Source organism: Musa acuminata, chromosome BXJ1-10, assembly GCF_036884655.1.
Source record: "Musa acuminata AAA Group cultivar baxijiao chromosome BXJ1-10, Cavendish_Baxijiao_AAA, whole genome shotgun sequence".
NCBI classification, from domain to species: Eukaryota; Viridiplantae; Streptophyta; class Magnoliopsida; order Zingiberales; family Musaceae; genus Musa; species Musa acuminata.
The window spans coordinates 31,615,875-31,634,417 of NC_088336.1; the positions used below are offsets into that span (position 1 = coordinate 31,615,875).

The 18,543-nt window shown below is 44.1% G+C and overlaps 3 protein-coding genes and 4 non-coding genes across 14 annotated transcripts; 1 reads left to right on the top strand and 6 right to left on the bottom strand.

Moving 5' to 3' along the window:
- Positions 1 to 1,982: 1,982 nt before the first annotated feature.
- Positions 1,983 to 3,101, bottom strand: LOC135595071 (non-specific lipid transfer protein GPI-anchored 31-like). 2 transcript variants are annotated; one of them, XM_065085581.1, is made up of 3 exons: positions 2,664 to 3,101; positions 2,509 to 2,541; positions 1,983 to 2,353 (listed from the first exon to the last, which is right to left on the bottom strand). In XM_065085581.1, the coding sequence occupies exons 1-3, from the start codon at positions 3,007 to 3,009 to the stop codon at positions 2,235 to 2,237; spliced, it is 498 nt and encodes a 165-aa protein (XP_064941653.1). In that variant the 5' UTR covers positions 3,010 to 3,101; the 3' UTR covers positions 1,983 to 2,234. The 2 variants fall into 2 exon arrangements, with proteins under 2 accessions (XP_064941653.1, XP_064941652.1); XM_065085580.1 differs by having other exon boundaries at positions 1,983 to 2,368.
- A 2,259-nt stretch (positions 3,102 to 5,360) lies between these two features.
- On the bottom strand, positions 5,361 to 5,433 carry TRNAA-UGC (transfer RNA alanine (anticodon UGC)). The gene has a single exon. It is a non-coding gene; the product is annotated as a tRNA-Ala (tRNA).
- A 206-nt stretch (positions 5,434 to 5,639) lies between these two features.
- On the bottom strand, positions 5,640 to 5,712 carry TRNAA-UGC (transfer RNA alanine (anticodon UGC)). The gene has a single exon. It is a non-coding gene; the product is annotated as a tRNA-Ala (tRNA).
- Positions 5,713 to 5,875: 163 nt separating this feature from the next.
- TRNAA-UGC (transfer RNA alanine (anticodon UGC)) lies at positions 5,876 to 5,948 on the bottom strand. The gene has a single exon. It is a non-coding gene; the product is annotated as a tRNA-Ala (tRNA).
- A 445-nt stretch (positions 5,949 to 6,393) lies between these two features.
- TRNAP-AGG (transfer RNA proline (anticodon AGG)) lies at positions 6,394 to 6,465 on the bottom strand. The gene has a single exon. It is a non-coding gene; the product is annotated as a tRNA-Pro (tRNA).
- Positions 6,466 to 7,739: 1,274 nt separating this feature from the next.
- Positions 7,740 to 11,219, top strand: LOC135596203 (F-box only protein 13-like). 5 transcript variants are annotated; one of them, XM_065088192.1, is made up of 2 exons: positions 7,740 to 7,870; positions 9,753 to 11,219. In XM_065088192.1, the coding sequence occupies exon 2, from the start codon at positions 9,765 to 9,767 to the stop codon at positions 10,998 to 11,000; it is 1,236 nt and encodes a 411-aa protein (XP_064944264.1). In that variant the 5' UTR covers positions 7,740 to 7,870; positions 9,753 to 9,764; the 3' UTR covers positions 11,001 to 11,219. The 5 variants fall into 5 exon arrangements, with proteins under 5 accessions (XP_064944264.1, XP_064944260.1, XP_064944261.1 ...); XM_065088188.1 differs by lacking the exon at positions 7,740 to 7,870 and adding an exon at positions 7,951 to 8,821 and having other exon boundaries at positions 9,753 to 11,129; XM_065088189.1 differs by lacking the exon at positions 7,740 to 7,870 and adding an exon at positions 8,832 to 9,096 and having other exon boundaries at positions 9,753 to 11,129.
- A 1,021-nt stretch (positions 11,220 to 12,240) lies between these two features.
- Positions 12,241 to 17,834, bottom strand: LOC103969920 (uncharacterized). 3 transcript variants are annotated; one of them, XM_065088186.1, is made up of 6 exons: positions 17,740 to 17,834; positions 16,348 to 17,643; positions 15,752 to 16,268; positions 15,135 to 15,627; positions 14,955 to 15,036; positions 12,241 to 13,136 (listed from the first exon to the last, which is right to left on the bottom strand). In XM_065088186.1, exons 2-6 carry the CDS (start codon positions 16,465 to 16,467, stop codon positions 12,912 to 12,914), a joined length of 1,437 nt encoding a protein of 478 aa, XP_064944258.1. In that variant the 5' UTR covers positions 16,468 to 17,643; positions 17,740 to 17,834; the 3' UTR covers positions 12,241 to 12,911. The 3 variants fall into 3 exon arrangements, with proteins under 3 accessions (XP_064944258.1, XP_064944259.1, XP_009381832.3); XM_065088187.1 differs by lacking the exon at positions 17,740 to 17,834 and having other exon boundaries at positions 16,348 to 16,837; positions 17,241 to 17,730; XM_009383557.3 differs by lacking the exon at positions 17,740 to 17,834 and having other exon boundaries at positions 16,348 to 17,730.
- Between the last annotated feature and the right edge of the window lie 709 nt (positions 17,835 to 18,543).

An 18,543-nucleotide genomic window follows, 5' to 3' on the forward strand; every position in this document is an offset into this window, starting at 1 on the left:
TTATATTAACCTTCAAAAGAAAAAGAATATCTCATGCAGATCTCATGGAGGGGATGGTTTGTACTAGACTTAAACTGCTCTTTGATCTTTCTAAAATACATTGATAACCAATTCGAACTATTTCATGATCTTCTTGAAATATTACTATGGATATTTTATAGTGGAGTTGATCTATAACTAATTTAAACCATCCCTTAATCTTCTTGAAATATGTTGGTAATTGATTCAAACTTTACCTTGGTCTTCTTAAAATATTTCTACGGATATTGCATAAAGGAGTTGATTTATGATTGATTCTCTTGATCTTCTTACCATATTCCTGTGAATATTTTATAGGGAAATTGATTCGTAATCGATCTGAACTACCTTTTGGTTATCTAACTTGAGTCATTTTTTGTAAAAGAACATATGACATAACGAATGATAGTTGGCTAATCTTATATTCCTTATCATTGACGATTTATCACCCTAATTTTTTTAGCATTTACAACTAAAAAATATGAAAAAAGAAATTAAAATTGAAACAACAAAAGACCTTTTTTTTTTAATTCAGTCTTGTTATTCTAATTGAACAAGAAGTAATTTCTAAATCAAGTCCCGATTTCCCATAAATTCTAAAAATATCAGCAATTTTATATTGAATATAAACATATCAAGAATAAAGCATTTCTAGAGTGGATAGAAAGACTATAACCTTGAAATAAAAACAACCAAAAGGCAGTATAAGATCGATTACCTTATTCTACAACAGCAAACTAATGTGCCTTTGCCAATAAGAAATAATTGGAAACCTAAGGACACTAGTGCTTCATGTTTCACATAGTCATGCTTAATGTGCTTATCTTGAACATTTAATATCATGGACTTAACAGAGCATGCATGCATACAGGCATAAGAGACGCTCGACAGACAATGTTTCAAACACCTTCCGAACAATATTCCATTGGCTTTTGTTATTCACAATCTTTTCACGTTTGCATCGATCTGAACACTTCCAAGATATACGAATCAACATAGCAGAAGGCAGTGAGGGACAACCCTAAGTCCTTACTTACCCTAACTCCTGCCGCTCGACTCATAGTTCCAATGCCTAAACCAGTACTATCCGATGGAAAACAAGAACCAAGAGAAGAACAGTGAGCAACACCATGAGACCAAGAAGAAGGATTACCTCCACCCATGCGAAAAGGTCCGACCTCGTCGTCAGATCCGCCACGGAACGCCGCAACTTCTCCCTTCTCTGACAGAAATCGCCGAGGATGATTAGGATCTCAAAGATCACATCAAGATCAAGGTCGAAGGACGGAGAAAAGAAAGACCTAGGGGATCACCCACCAAGAGATCCTCCGTATCACGAGGCGGTGCATCGGGGGAGACCGTTCGAAATGAGCGCGGCGACGATCGAAGGGAAGAGAGCAAGAGGGCAGCCCGAGCGCAACGGACGGCAGCGATCGCCGACTTGGAGGCGGGAATGGCTTCGAGTTCCTTCTCCATCTCCTTCTGCCTTCTCCACTTATAATTATTGTTTCCCGCTTTGTAAACTAAATGGGCCGTTTTGCCGGCCAATTATTTACGAAAGAAGACGTGTCACAAAAACAATACACGCCCAATACAGGATTCGAATCCACGACCAACGGTTTAAGAGGCCAATGGTCTACCATCTGAGAAAGACAATTTACGCCTTTTAGTGATGAATATAGAACTAAAGATAACAACTTTCTGAATCATTCACACAACGACGAGAAGAATAGAATGATGGCAAGCTGTGATTTGGGAGGTTCTCTATCTCGAATAACTTGGATTTATGCATAAAGAAGTGAATTATTCGGCAACTTCTCATATCTTCTTTTCCCCTGAATTCACCTACTGTTCTATGTTCTTGTAGCTAGTCCTTTCAATCTCTTTCCTGTCACCCCAGCGGGTAACATCATTGTTCTACCGTGCTTTCTAGCTGGAAGCAGAGTACAAAAGGCTAGAAATCCTGAAAAGAAGCAGCAGCTTTGCTCATGTTTCTAAGGAGTGATCATACATCTTTGGTGCATGCAGTCAGACCACGCTCCCATGCAAGGAAACAAGCAAGTAAATTGAGAACAGAACCTAATTCCACAGAAGTTAACAAGCTGAAATCAGTACCACGGTGGAGGACGCAACAGCAAGAAACAGCAAGTCCTCGACAGGTAGGACTCTTGACCAACACCGCTCAAGACCTCTCTCATAAACCCCTTCTACTCTCCCTAGATGTAGTAATAAACGAACAGCGCAATCGCCACATTGATGAGGCCTCCGACCGGTGCAGTTGACGAAGCAGCGGCGCCGCTGCGCCCAGCAGTCGGAGATGGAACCATGGCCACCCCTGAAGAAGATGGCGCTGCAGAGCGTTATGCATCAGTAGCCAACTAATACCATATGAGACAGGGTTAAGACGTATATTATTTGCCTACAGATATCTTGTATGATTAGATGAAGAGATCATCGATATTATCTGAAAAGAAATGAACAAGTAGATACCAGGAGCTGCACCAGGGCTAGCAGCAACAGCAGCTGCAGGAGGAAAGCCAAATCAAGTCAGTTTCCTCTCAGATCAAACACTTACTCGAGAAACCAAATGTCGAAAGAGAGAAATGTGATAGAGATTGCTGCATGGAGAGAGATCAAAGACCCACATTTGCACTTGCTGAAGTGGGAGGTGGAGACACCACAAGAAGATGGAAGGCCCATGGCCCTGGTCATGTTGAGTTTGACGCCGAAGGTTGCCCCCTCCTTGAAGGCGTCACAGAGGCAGGCCGCCGCCGCCTCCTTGACAACCTTCTTGAGGGCAGAGCAGCACTGTGCTTGTGGCTTGGCCTCAGTGCTTCCGTTCTCCACGAAAGTGAGGCAGTCGGCCAGGGAGAGGAGCGCAGAGGAGCAGTCCATGGAGGGCGCGGGTGCCCTCACATGAGCCCCGTCCCCATGCATGGCCACAGTCCACCAAACGACGACCAACCAAGCACAACTCTTAGCTCCAGCCATGGCTGTGGAATGGGTTCAAGTTGCAGGCTTTAAGAGAAGGTTACAGGAAGAGGAAAGGGTTGGAGGTTGAAGGTGGGACCCGGGAGAGGAAATGGCAGGGCATGGGAGGGGGTGGAATGATGGACCGATGCGACAAAGGTGGAATTATATTGGAGTACAGCTTGCAAAATGCTACCGAGTTTGAAGCCATGCAGAGACAGTAACGGACGGCATGGCTTTTTGTTTGGGAGGTGTGTCTCAGGAACACTTAATTATCATGTGAGGTGGTGTAAGGGACAAGGAGGATCTGCAAACTGAGACCAGAATAGGTGTTAGAGATACATTACTGTCAGATAGGTGAAGTTTCAGTTCCCCAGAATCGGACAACTGTTGCAAGACATCAGTTGGAATTGGACAAGTTTGCCCCAAGAGCTGTAGCATCGGTTACTCTGCTTTCACATCGAAGGAGAGAACATGAAGATGGATTTCATCACGCGGTAGTAGATATTTATGGGAATCGTATTTACATCAGACTGCCGTGAACTAAAGCTGAGCTAGCGAAGACAAGAGCAGACTGCACAGAGGTTAATTACATGCAATATACGACAGTGGCGAATGCAAGATTGGCAAGGAGTACAAGAAGCGAGGCCGGAAGTTTTAGTGCGCCCGAGGACACTGGTGGTGCAGCAGGTGGTGTGGCAGATGGCTGGAAGTGAGGGCCAGGTGGAGAGGCCGGTGCAGTTGGCAATGCTGGTGGCGAGGGAGTTGGAGTTGGAGTTGGCGGAGGGTTTGGTGGCGGCGTAGCAATTGGAGACGGTGGCGTAGCAACTGGAGTCGTTGGCGGCGGTGTAGCAACTGGAGTCGGGGGAGGGTTCGGGGGCGTAGCGATTGGAGCGGATGGCGGAGTTGACGGCGATGCAGCAGGCGGTGGTGTTACAGGGGGTTTGGGTGGTGTCCTCGGAGGTGATCTGGCTGGCGGAGTTGCTGGTGTAGGAGTGACTGGAGCAGGAGATGGCGGTGGTGACGTCGATGGTTCCGGAGATAGCTTCGACGTTACTACATTTCTCGAATAGATCGTTAGGATTACACTATCAAGATTCATATGAGCTTACGATGTCTGAAATATCTCAGACTACTTACATGAACGAAGGTTTTCTGCAGCTGCAAGTTGAAGGAAAACAAGACGACGGTGAGGAGAAAGAGAAAACCTGAGTACAACCAGGAACAAGAACGAGGGCAATACTGCATACATACCACTGCAATGCGTTGGCGGAAGGTGGCAGAAAGCAGGGAGACGAGAAGCACGAGTGGCATTCACAGGCGCTCCCAGAACCGAAGCCTTCAACACCTCACAGAGGCACTCCGGGACGAAATGGTGAATGCCGGAGACAACGCCACAGCAATACTTACTAGGTTCCAACGCATGGCCGCCGTTCTCCAGATACGGCTTGCAAAGTTTGATGTGCGAACCAGCATCTGAACAGTTGAAAGACGAGGAAGGCCGCGGCGCGTCGGCGGTAGCGGAGGCCAGCGAGAAGCAAGTGGCCACAGCTGCCATGAAACAGAGTAGCTTAGCCATCATAGCGGGTACGAGATGGAGACTGTAGTGATACGTCTATATGAAGTCATGAGAGCAACAGCATCCAAGAAATGCGTTGGCACAGTCAACACTTCTGTTTCCCTCGAGCGTTATCCACTGAAACAGTCCCAATTATGTGGAGCAGCTTAGATTTTGGAGGTTGTTGACCAGCATATATCACAAGTCAAAAGAGACATTTGATTTAGTACATCAATTTCTCCCTGATTGTTAATCCCACAGTCTGTCGGTGGCTTTAATTGCCGCATATTTGTTGACCGTCGTATGTTTATCGGCATCGATCGGGCATCCTTCTCTTCTTTAAGTTGGGCGTGCATCGTTTCGTGACATTCGAAAGTGTGTACTTAATCGTGACGTAAAAATTAGGCCCACGGCCCATTATCGTGGGCTATGCGACAAATCGGACCACGTTTCTTGGACGCACTGCTCGTGGGAACTTTTAGATTCGTGCCTGGTCTGATCAGAAAACAAAACAGAACACGTTTCACTGCTCGTACCGGCTTTTAGATTCGCGCATTCTATGATCTGATCCCAAAAAGAAAAAGACAAGGTTTAATAATTGGAGATGCAGGGTATCGAACCCCGTACCTCTCGCATGCGCTCTACCGTTTGAGCTACATCCCCGTTTCTTCGACGCACTGCTCGTGGGAACTTTTAGATTCGTGCCTGGTCTGATCAGAAAACAAAACAGAACACGTTTCACTGCTCGTACCGGCTTTTAGATTCGCGCATTCTATGATCTGATCCCAAAAAGAAAAAGACAAGGTTTAATAATTGGAGATGCAGGGTATCGAACCCCGTACCTCTCGCATGCAAAGCGAGCGCTCTACCGTTTGAGCTACATCCCCGTTTGAGCTATATCTCACGGTCTATTATCGTGCATTATGCGACAAATCGGACCACGTTTCTTGGACGCACTGCTCGTGGGAACTTTTAGATTCGTGCCTGGTCTGATCAGAAAACAAAACAGAACACGTTTCACTGCTCGTACCGGCTTTTAGATTCGCGCATTCTATGATCTGATCCCAAAAAGAAAAAGACAAGGTTTAATAATTGGAGATGCGGGGTATCGAACCCCGTACCTCTCGCATGCAAAGCGAGCGCTCTACCGTTTGAGCTACATCCCCATTTGAGCTATATCTCACGGTCTATTATCGTGCACTATGCGACCAAGATTCGTGCCTGGTCTGATCAGAAAACAAAACAGAACACGTTTCACTGCTCGTGCCGGCTTTTAGATTCGCGCCTTCTATGATCTGATCCCAAAAAGAAAAGACAAGGTTTAATAATTGGAGATGCGAGGTATCGAACCCCGTACCTCTCGCATGCAAAGCGAACGCTCTACCGTTTGAGCTACATCCCCGTTGTGTTAAATTTGCATTGTTTAATATACCTTTGGACCAACTCAAGGTTTGGGGTCAACGAGGACGATGGCAGCGTCGGCCTCGAGCCACGGGACGAGCTTTCACGACGTGCTACGGTCACCGCGAGCGAGGTTGATTGATGGTAAGCATGCTCGGGCTGCGCACCTGCAAGACCGAGGGGCGGCTCTAAAAGGATAAGAGTCGTAAATCCCACGGAAACAACAGCTCTTGACGCCCATATCACGAGCAGTCAAATCAAAACAATCGTAGGGAAACCCTAAAGATCGCAACTTTGAGGGCGACGGGAGGAAGACGATCTCAATTTTAAACGTAGGCATAAAACCAAAACAATCGCAACGAAAACCCTAAAGATCGCAACTTTCAGGGCGAGGGGAGGAAGACGATCTCAATTTTAAACCTGGGCATAAAAAAAAAGTAACAAAAGGGGCATTCCGAGAATTGAATTCGGGACCTCTCGCACCCTAAGCGAGAATCATACCACTAGACCAAATGCCCTTTGATGTCAGCTGGTGTACTTTATTTTTTATAAATTTAGTTTGTCTGTCTTCGTTCCAATTCTCTATGGAGAGGAGTGGTGTCCTCCACTATCAACGATGAATTGATGAGCGCAGAACAGTTGCACGGGAGGCAGATGGGCGGGTAGTGCCGTGCTCGTGCAAGGCTGACCTGCAAACCAAAGAGAAGAAAAGACGATGCTGAGCTAAAGTTGGGCACACTCCTTTACTACCACTGATATCATCCTCATGTAGAGTTAAAGTTGCAGAGCTTAAGATTGAGCAGCCTGCTTAACCTGCTCGGATTTAGAGACCCTTTCTCCTCCCCCGAGATAAAGAGTTCACCTTTGGTAAAGCCAACCAGCCTCACGTGTTAACACTATACTCTGTCTAACCACAGCTTAATCCTTTGCGCTTGTGCCTTTTCCTCCTCCCCGTGGAGCCAATGGAAAGCTACCACGGTTCACAAACGTTTCTCGTAGTCAAGCCAAACTCTGCTTCCATGAAGAACACAGTTAGGTTCTTATTGTACGTAAGTCGATCGTAGAGATAACGAGTAGGATGGAAAGGAGAGCAGACAAGGAGATACGGAGGCCATGATCTATGGCTGCTTGCTGGTTGACAGCTTCAATGGACCCGAGAAAGATCGGAGAGAATCTCCTTGAGAGTTGGGGAGCTTGTGGCCTAAAGCTGAAGCCCTCCTGCTCATGGTAATGTGGCTTTAATGGCATCTGAAATGAGGAGGCCCTCTTCGGTCACTTTCGTTTTCCGCCTTTATTTGCACCGGGAGAAAGTGACGATGGAGGCACCGGGAGAAAGTGACGATGGAGGAAAGACTATGCTGCTTCATCTCTCCTTTGTCTGTGTCATGGCCATTCTCTTGCTATCCCAAGCAGATAGCACTGTCAGCCAATGGGAGATATCGAGTGTGAGCAGGGATGAACCGGAACTATTTTCCACAGTAAAGATTACTTGTCCCTGTCCAGGTGCCTGCGGAGGCAGAGGCGGTGAGGGAATCACCACAAAGAACACGGACAAATGACAAGAGCTCGATGACACTCTGCCAAGCGCTTGGGTGCTCACCCTGGAGACTGCGCGTTTCAACGCGACCTGAGTCCAAATCACAGTCTCGCACCCCTACAGCAAAAGACATCGGAATTTACGGCTTTACCTCCCCTCCAAAACGCCTCCTCTTCCTCTCTCTCTCTCTCTCTCTCTCTCTCTCTCTCGTCACTTTTCTGTTGTTTTCTTCTGCTCTCCCTCTCTCTCTCTCTCTCTCTCTCCACCCCCCTCTCATGCCCCAATTTGACTTGTGCTAAAGCTAAAGTGATCAATGATGCTGCAAGCCTGCAACTCCCACGAGACAGAAGAGAGAGGAGGTGGGAGATTCCCGCAACGAGGGGGAGGTATCGTATTGTATTGGGTTATGTTGTTGTCTCGTTGGCTTTTGCTTTACGAAGGTCAGCAGTAGCAGCAGATCTCCTCTTCTTCTTCACCCCTTTGACATGCGTCTGTCTGTCCGTTTGCCTCTCTCTTCTCTCTCTTTTCCCGCCTCCCTTGTCTTCTTCTCTTTGTTTCTTTCACGTAGTCTCTGCTTTGGAGTCCTTTTTCCATGTTGAGTTCGAATACCAACGCACGCAGCTAACATAGATCTTGGGAAGCGAGAGACTCTCATGTAGCTAACATGAAGTTGGATCCTAATCCATGCATGATCACAGTGATGGCAGTCAACACACGAAACCTGTATAGAAAAACTCCTGCTGATGATCCGATTGCAAGAAGACGGAGAGCAGATTGATGTGAAGGAACCTTCGTATGTGATTGAGATTGATGTTAGGCTTCTCCGAGAATGTCCTCCTCGTCAGGAGGAAGAACTAAGCTGACAGTGAGATATACGTTGTTCTCACATACGGATTCATTGATCTGAAACAAATAGAGGAATGAATCAAATCCGAAAGCAACACAAAGATGCAACCTTGTGGTCTTTCTCGTACGCTGCTACCCCACCCAAATGTGCTGGTGAGTGTCAGCAGCCACTCACATGCACCTCTCTGCCAAAAGAGACCAGCTTTGGGGCTTCGGGCCTTTCGGCTCTCTTCTACTTGGCTGTTGTCCAAGCACCAACACCGGCGCGCGCGCGCACAACCCCCAACACATCTCACTCCTCCCGGCTGTCAACGCAAAACAAAAAGAGCTCCTCACGAAGTTTCCTCCCCTCTCTATCCGCCTCCTTGCCGTCCTTCTCAACCATTACAAAAGGGAGGAGGAGAAGCCCACGACGCCGCACCCATTCCCACTTGGATCCCTCCCCACAGTTACCACCTCCTCCGTGCCCTGAGCCTACGAGTGTCACCAAGGTACTTCCTTTGATTTCCTATCCGATTAGGGTTCTTAATCGTCTTGGATTCCATTGCGGGTCACTCGAGAGTGATGTGAGAAAGTTATGATTCTGATATCCTTTCTAGGATTTCTTTTTTCTCCACTTTACTTGCTTTCTGCTATGGAAAATTAGAAAGGGGTTGGGAAAAGACATGATTTTGGCTGCGTTACACATACTGATTCTACCGGAGCAAAACAGGGTCATGGGGTTTGAGATAGTTCACCTGAAGGAGATGTTTCTGTGGTTTTCATGGTGTGGATCTCAGTATAATTTTATCCCCCTGTTGAGATGCAACCATCGATCCTTGTTTTCCGGGAAGGATTTGGTTTTGTTTGTACTAAGTCGACCATGGATTTTGAAGAGCATTTGCCATGTCTTCTTCTGTAAACAGCATGAGTTAGTATTTAGCTTGTTCTTCCTGGCAAAGGTGTCTGAAAGATATGATTTTGGATGGTCAGATTGTCTCTATGTTTCTTCACCTAAAAATTGCTGGAATGATAGATCTTATCCTTAGCACCCATAGGGTTCCATGTTTGAGCACAAATTATTGGGTACTGCAATTTCTAGATTTTTGGCACCGTTATTGCTTCCTGTAAATGTACTAATTAAGCTTAATCATGCTCTCAATTAAAGTTTGTTCTTACTGTGTTCTTCTTGCTCCTGGAATTTGGATTTGGGCTTTATATGTCTCCTGGGATATCTCTTCTTCTCTCTTGCTCCCAATGTATTATGATTTGTGTGATTTTACATTTTTTACTCTGCTATGATGCTTAATTCCTATATCTGATGTTCATAGCTCACATGGTATTTATATGCTTTTATTTTGTCTTTAAATCTTATAAATTCCCATGTAGACTGATAAAGTTTGCTTCTTTATCTAACATATCTCTCCTTTGTGTCTCCTTCAGTGACTCCAGTAGATGGAACAGCACATGGATCTCTTAGCAAGAAAAAGCAGGAAGAGGAAGGCAGAAGAAGAAGCTCATGACATACCTACCTTCTTCTTAGATGAGCTGAACCAAGACCTACTCGAGAGGGTCCTCTCCTGGCTGCCTGCTTCGACCTTCTTTCGTCTCCGTTCGGTGTGCAAGAGATGGAGATCTGTTGTCACCTCCGAGACATTTCGTGTTGCTTGCTCTCGGATACCCTTCAGAGAACCGTGGTTTCTTATGGTTGATCAAGATCTTGACCACTCGATTGCTTTCGACACCAGTGAAAGGAATTGGAAAAGTGTCAGTCATCAATCTTGCATCCCGCAAAGCCGTAGTTGTAAACCCGTTCCTGTCTCTGCATCTGGCGGTCTTGTGTGCTACCGCACAGACTCTGGCAAATTCATTGTGTCGAATCTCCTCACAGGGTCATGCCGTGAGATCCCACCGGCAGGCCATGGTGGTGAAAGCCATGCTTTACAAGCAGTTGCCATGTGCTCTACTCCAATCTATCCATCTTCATTTAAGATTATATTAGTCTCGGGTAAATCACCAAACCTTGCTTTCAGAGTCTTTGACTCCATGAAGTCTACATGGGAAGATGAAGTTATGTTGGTTCAGAAAGCTGGGAGTTCTTCAGATTCTCACGTATCTGGAGATGAGATCATTTATTTCCTTAGCAAAGCTGGAGATGTCATTGCCACAAACATGCAGAGAAGCCCATCAAAACAATACTCATCGGTTCTCATCACAGAAGATGGAGAACAGGTTGTATATTTCCTCAGTGAAACAGGAACTATCGTGGCTTGTAATCTTGCTCAGAAAGCATTTTTCGAGTATCCTAGACTTTTGCCTATCTACTTGGAGTACTCGATCGACGTGGTTGAGTGCAACGGAGAGATGTTAGTGGTTGTCTTATCAGAATTTCTGGAGTCTGCAAGCCTGAGAGTCTGGAAGTTCTGCGAGGAAAGCCATTCATGGCAACAAGTAGCGGCCATGCCACCATCAATGTCTCATGAGTTCTATGGGCAAAAAATGGACATAAACTGCACAGGTTGCCAGGACATGATCTTTATCTGTGCCAACTCAAGTGAATGCAGCAGAAATATAATGCTCGATATGGCGGCTGATGAGTGGGTTGAGCTGCCCAAGTTTTATGTGAATGGAAAGGCCAAGGAGTTCACGTCTGCCATCTCATTTGAGCCAAGAGTGGAGGCTACTGTCTGAGTGCTGAAGAAATTTTTTAGGACTCTTATCTTGATTTCATTGTTTGATATCGTTATTGCAACTGTTTGCTACTGTACAATGATCATATAGTCGTGCAATGTATATGTTCCTTCATGGTGCATTTTAATCCATCTTCTGATGCCAAAGGAAAGACGGTAGAACCTTTGCCTGTAAATTTCCATTATTTGCCTCTCAAAAGCAAATGTCTTTGTTGTTATATTATGCAGCGAGGCACAAACAATTATGGAAATTTCCTCTGTAACTTCTCTTAGCCTGGCATAGACTGGATCGTCGACTATTTCCTAGAATTGTACTGGATGTCAATGACAAGGAGCGATTCATTTACCCAAGAACACAGGTACGTTACTAATCCGAAAAGATATGGTTTATTGGAGAACCCAGTTATGCTGCTTTAGCTGTAGAAAACTTTAAACAGTGCATCAATGGTCCCCTTAATGAACTTTTCCTTTTCATGTAAACATATGGTGCTCTGATTCTGTGTCATTGCCCTTGAAAAATCTGGATTGAAGTCCTTTATGTTTCACTTCATGTAAACATATGGTGCTCTGATTCTGTGTCATTGCCCTTGAAAAATCTGGATTGAAGTCCTTTATGTTTCGCTTTTTCTCCAGCTCTCTTCATATTTTTGTGTTGTTTGGTTTAAACTTAAGGATTTGCTCCGAATTTGTCCGGAGTACAATCCATGATAGAATCTTATCATGTTCAGTGAGCAACTGGTTCAATTGACCTTGCAACCATTTTCTACCTTCTCTCAATCCTAGTAGTAATCGAAAGCTAGATCTGTGCTCTGGCATTCTTGATTCCTGGATGACAAATTGCTATACATGAAAAAGAACAAAAATCCATGTTGAAGTTACAAGATTCAGCATTCAAAGGGCATATTAAGTATTGAGGGCTTCAGTTTAGCACTAGAGATTTTACTTCATTTACTTCTCTGTAAGAAACATTAATCAGCAATGCTCCTTTGTTGGTCATCTTCTAATGTTTTCCAGTGGAACCACAGCAGTAAACAGATGGTCTGTTTCTTCTAAAGATCTCTCAATCTTCCAAAAGGTTATGTTTATTGGAACTAAGACATATAATCTTTTGCAGGGTCCAGAGATGACAGTAAGAATTCCAGTTCAACTGTGTTTTCCTAATAGAATGCACATAGCAAGCCTTAATACTGGTAGTTCATCTCACATCATTAACTGAATGAGACAATCTTTACACAGTGGTCTCAACATTTTCCCTGCATATTAATCTTATCCAGAACATGGATTTACAAAGATGAATCATGGTTATCAGATCTTCCAAACCATCTCCAAATGTTATCAAGATCTCACCAGATGTGAAATGATTTATACTGTCAGGCTGAAACTATAAAGTAATGGTGCAATCCATATCCAAGTAGGAAATCAACCTAAGCATGGATAGTCACTCACCTTGCACCGACAGCATAGTTCTCCAGAGACCTCAACAAGACAGCCAATAACATCACATCGCTTTCCTGTCGTCTCACCTCATCCTGTTCTTGCTCTTTCAACACAGGAACAGTTACCCTAAATCTCATTTCAAATTTGAGGACAGTGAATTAAGCACTGCTCAGAGCTTCAGTGTTGAGAAAGCACTAAGATAATAGACTAAGACTACATGGAGGAGGCTGATAAATATGAACCCTTTCCTTTCATCTCAGTGAAATCTTCTAATGGTTTTTGGCAAATGAAGGCATTGTAGTTGTCAGGAAATTGAATATTACACTTGCTAGAGGCCACATGTTCTCTCCATGATACTTCGTTTGTGCTCAGGCAACTCATCTGAATCCACCAAGTTAGCACTCGTTACATGAGTTGCTCTCGATCTATCCGGGTTTCTTGTGGGAAGAGAGATGTCCTTTGCTCTGTTTTGTATTTAGAGGTGGTGGTTGCAAGGGAAACAGCCACAAGCTGTTTCTCCAGATAAGCGAGTGCTCTGCTGCTGGCTCTTCATCTTCTGTGCCTGCAAAGATAGTCTCTGCAACTGCTGTGAATGCTGCAGCTGGGCTGCTGCTCTCCATTCCTCAGCCCTTCGATGAACAATTGCCATCCTCTTCATCAGTTTCTCTTCTAAGTCAGATCTCATCTTCTGTATCTTCACCTGCAAACATCAGGACTATACGGTGTCTAACAGTCCACTTATTACCATAGGAAAGTTTGCAGAAGACACAAATTGATCTAGCATTCAACTACAATGCGTCTAATACAAGGCAGCAACTCAGATGGGCATTATTACCATAGGAAAGCTTGCAGCAGACACAAATTGGTATAGGATTCAACTACAATGTGACCAATACAAGGAAGCAACTCAGATGGGCATAAATATCCTCATCGTATAATATAAAACAGCATATTTCTTATAAATGCCTTAAGCTCTAATTTGTCTGTAGATTTAACGGGTAGGATATGAAGTTCGGAATGCGAGTGTCTCTCAAATTGATAGAACAAGTGGAGTCACTCATCCTTCAAGAGTAAAACAACAGAAAGATGAGTCGTGTTAGATGAGCAAAACTGATGTGGGCATTTGAAGAGCCTTCAGATAGCCTCGTAGAAATGAGATTTTGATCGAGTTGTTACAGTGACTATCTTAATGTCAAGAGTTAAAAGTTGAGCATTAGATTGGATCAAAGGAGAACAATCAGTTAGAAGGTAGAAAAAGATGCGTAACAAATGTAGCGGCTCAAGAAATCAATGTGCTTCCAAGAAGGATCTAGGTCGAGAGTGAATGCATTCTAATATTCTTAGAGATAATATGACCAATGATCCATAGTCCAGCAACTCATAAACATGGTGCTAGAAAGAAAAAAACTATATTATGCTACAGTGTGGTGTTAGTTGATAAGCCAGAAATGTTTCTAGGGAGTTTCGACCTCGACAACATCGATGTGCAGCCAAACGACTGAGGTGTGTTTAAGACTTCAAGGTTTTGTACAGTGGTCGATACAATTTGAGCAGAAACATCCATACTTCAAAAGAAATGTATAATTGTGTCAAAATAGAGAATATACAGTATTTCAACATTCTTTAATCCAAGTTTCAATACAAACTGTGAAATAGAAAACTATCACTGGTTGGTAAAGAAATGTATCGAGTTGTCAGGAAGAGGAGCCAAACGACGGAGGTGTGTTTAAGACTTCAAGGTTTAGTACAGTGGTCGATACAATTTGAGCAGAAACATCCATACATCAAAAGAAATGTATAATTGTGTCAAAATAGAGAATATACAGTATATCAACATTCTTTAATCCAAGTTTCAATACAAACTGTGAAATAGAAAATTATCACTGGTTGGTAAAGAAATGTATCGCGATGTCGAGGAAGAGGAGCATTTTGAAAGAAATTGTTGTCGATGGTGTCTCGCCACAGGTCTAATTCTTGATCATATGATGATATCTTAGGTTAATTTGAGATAGTGTACTGACATCAGAATATATGTACCAAATGAAATTGTGAAAAAGAAGTGACAAAATTGATGTTCAGTAGACACTAAAAATCTCAGAATATCAACTTAGAATACCGGTTTTACTAGATCTGAGGCACATAGCTTTAGCTAGCATAGACGATGTCTATTAAGTTCTGCCAAGTTTTGCATAATTTGGAAGGATATGAATAACAAATTAATCAACAAAGGAGACTGTCTATTAATGGTGATGTGGTAAGACATCAAGCAGCACAAGGTAAGGAAAATGATGAAAAATAAGATATATTAGCTTGAGCAAATGAATTTCTTTGGAGGATTTAGTATAGGTATAAAATTTTCATTTATTAGAATGGAGTTCTTTGAGTATACCAGTTATTAGAATAATTCTTTTAGGCTTTTCATGTAATTAGAAATTTTCCTATAGATATTGTTTCCTACAAAGTGATACTTAAACCTAGAAAGAATTAACCATGAAACCCATCTATAGATTCACATTACCTCCAGCTTTCTGGACTGGGCTTCAGCTTTAGCACTCTGAAGGTTTACCCAAGCTTGAATTTTTGCTTCTTCTCTCTGATATCTGAAGATGAGATGAAACATTACAAGCGAAAAGATTAAAGTGCAAGCACAAGTTCAATATAGATATCTATTTCCACAGATTTGGCATGAGCAATTTACCTGACACAACTCTTAGTTCTCTGCTCTTCTTCCCATGCAGAAGCTCTGGATTTAGCAGAGCTCTTCCTTCCACCACTTATCTCCAAATGCCTCAAGCTCTTTGACACCTCCTCGTCTTCCTCTTCCCTTGAGCTCCAGTTGGAAACAAATGAATCATACTGAGCACTAAGCTCGAGCTTGGCGAAGTGACAGTCTGTGAGCTCAGAAATGTCAATGCCGGTGCTGTGAGGAACCAAAGGGCCAGACCTGTCAGCTGGAGTGTTGTGCCTTGCAGGTGAAGTGATCTTGACGGGAGTGTGGCATCTCGTTGCTGTGGAGCTGCCTAAAGGAGTCATTTCAGTGCCGACATCTCTGCGTTCGATCTCAGCTACTAGTGCTGTCGTCGAATCTTTCATGGGTTCGAAGTATGAACTCTTGAACAAAAATCCTTCCTTGGTGATCTCGGAGTACCCATAGTTGGGGTAGACTGATTCCACATTTTCTGTAAACTTGTCTGCAGCAAAGATTAATTCCCGAAAAAAATCATGCAATTGGGATGATCAAAAGCTGTATATTGGTTGAAAATGAGAAAAGCAAAGCTAATAGTTGAGACAAAAAAATGGATTTTTGGCATCAACCTTTGAGAAGTACGTCCGATGAGGCTCCACTGAAAGCTACATTTGTCTCTGGATTCATGGCTGGCCCATTAGAAGCTGGATTAGGTGAGCTTGGAGCTTTATCCTGAGCAACCCTCAGCAGTTTCCCAACGAAAGCATCACCGTTCTCTTGGATGACACCATTTTGCCTAGAGAACTTCGATGCCTCGACTGCTACTTTCACATGAGCAGGTGATTCATGGCAATGGCTACTGATCAGCCACTTCTCAGCATCATCCCACTTGGAGGGGACGCCCTTCCTGGGGAGGTGCCCAGGACTGAAGCTGAACACTGGCCTGCCAGGAGTCGTCGGAGTCTCCAGCCTCCTCCGTGTGACTGCGCTAAGACCCTCTCTTCTTCTCTTAACTGAGGCCTCGAAGAGGCCTCTGTTATCACCCATGTTCTCGGTGGTCGTGGAACAGGTCTTTGCAGACAAGTGGTCTGCTAATGGATTCTGCTTGTTGGTGCAGTAGAAGCTCTTGCCACTTTCCAGTGAATCCTGTTCAATGCTCACAATTGCAGTCAGCGTGATCATTACAAGATCAAGAGGCCAGTACAGAGAATAGGAAAGTCTTTACCCTCATAGTGACTGGGAAAACAAGAGAGGAAGCTTGCACTTGTGTCGAAGCTTTGTGATCCATTGAAGGGAGGCTAGAAGAGTCTCCATCTTCTTCACTTGCCTTACTAAGCTGAATCATCTTTCAAGGGGAAAAAAGGCCCACTTCCTTTCTACCAATCTCCCTCCTATCTTCTTTTTTACTCTTGTGAAAATTGTCAGACTTTTACAGATGACAACAGAGCAGCTGCAGCAGAATTGGGAGCCAAGTGGCCTTTTCTTTGACTGTCACAACAGTTGCATTCCTAGTGGGCAAGTAGAAGAGAGCTTACATGGAAGAGGAAGCTTTGGGGAAGAACATAAAAGGCGAGCTTGCTACTGTGTTGTCAGCGAGATGAATACTTTGAATCCTTGGGAAGTTTCTTGTTTGGTCTTCTTCTGATATGGTTCACAAGCCACAAGCACCAAGCTTGTTGTATTCTCTGTCTGCTGCCTGCCCTCCTCCTGCACCCCTGCATCCACTTCTACCATGGCATCAATGCTCTGTGAGTACATGCTTCAGAGAGTAATCAATTGCACTCTGCATTAATGTAAGCAACTTGTTGTTAATGCTGCAATGCAATTGAGACTTGTTTAATGGGTATCTTTGTCCACCCAGCTTGGATCTTAAAAGTGCATGAACAAGACAACTCATGTGTTTCTTCAAGTTCAAGGCACAAAGATTATGGTGGATGGGGTGATTCCATCCATGTTGAGAAGCTCCTTCTGATCCTAAACCCTCTCTAGTTTATTGTTCGAGGGTACAAAGCGCTGTCTATGAATGCGTTACGGATTCTTTCTAGGCAACAGAGAGCCACCCCTGATAGCTTTACTCGCCGCACGAAGCAGCCTTGATGGGCTTGGTTCAACAGCTACCTTCAAAGACCACCGCCGCAAGACCAGGCGCCGCACTGCCATCATCGGCGTTCCACCCCTCGTCCTCGTCACCGTCAACCGGTGCTCCTTTGACGCGTGCCGGGACGCGCGCCGCCGCCGTCGTCTACCAAGCCTGCAAAATCCTCCCGAGGACCCGCCCCCCATGGCGGGGCCGCTGGGCACGATAACCGCCCAGGGTCGGGTCGACCCGAACCAGAACACCGCCATCTCCATCCACAACTGGAACATCAAGCCCGACGGCAACGTCGCCGGAGGGAAGATATACCTCGGTAGGCCATCGAAGCCGTACGCGGCGACGGTGTAGCTGAAGCCGTACGCGGCGACGATCAGCGAACGGAGCGGGTGGGTGCCGTGGGGCGAGGACGGCACCGGACGCCATATTCTACATGATCAAATGATTGCAACATTAGAAATCAAATTAGATGAACAAAGACAAGTCCACTCTATACATAAATCAAAAAGACATGCATTAGCATACTTCTTAGTCCATAAAGTATAACATATTTAGAATGCATATCTCAATCTCTCTCTCTCTCTCTCTCTCTCTCTCTCTCTACAGCTACGTTGTTGCTGCTTCTTGTCAGGAACAAGAGCCTATCACTACAGATCAAACAACATTTATTGCTGAGTGGAGAAGAGGGCCTAAGGACTCTGACATGTCATCCAACCCTTTCAATGTGTGTATGCATCACTCATCTGGCCGTGTTCAAATTCCAACGAAAAGCACCAAACAACAGAGAGATAACGATAACGGCGGTTTGGTAGAGGTAAAAAGCCAATGACACTCCACTCCGAGGATAGACTTAATGGAAAAAAGAGGAGAAAGAAAGAACAAATAGACCAAAACAAAGCACTAAACAACGGGTGGTTAATTTCGTATTAACTTTTTATAGTTTATGCAGTTAGATTTTTTTAACATGTTAGTTATTAAAAATTTTATATAATTATAGTTATAAAGATAAAATATTTATTTTTATTGATCTCTAATATCATCGATTTTATTGATAAAAGATATAGTATGTACATAAATAATATGAAAATGATCGATAAAAAAATAATTTTATAATTTTATTTTTATTATGCACTAATTAAAACTTCTATTGTTGTGATGATAGCAAACGACGACACTATCAGGAGCCACGGGTGATTGTTTTAGTGATAATCGATTTTTATCGATATCAATCCGAATATTGATGACGAAGGCGAGGGTGGCATCTACGATAGTTGTGGCGATTTGATAATGGTAGTGATGGATCTCATGGATGTGAGAAGGAAAAGGAGG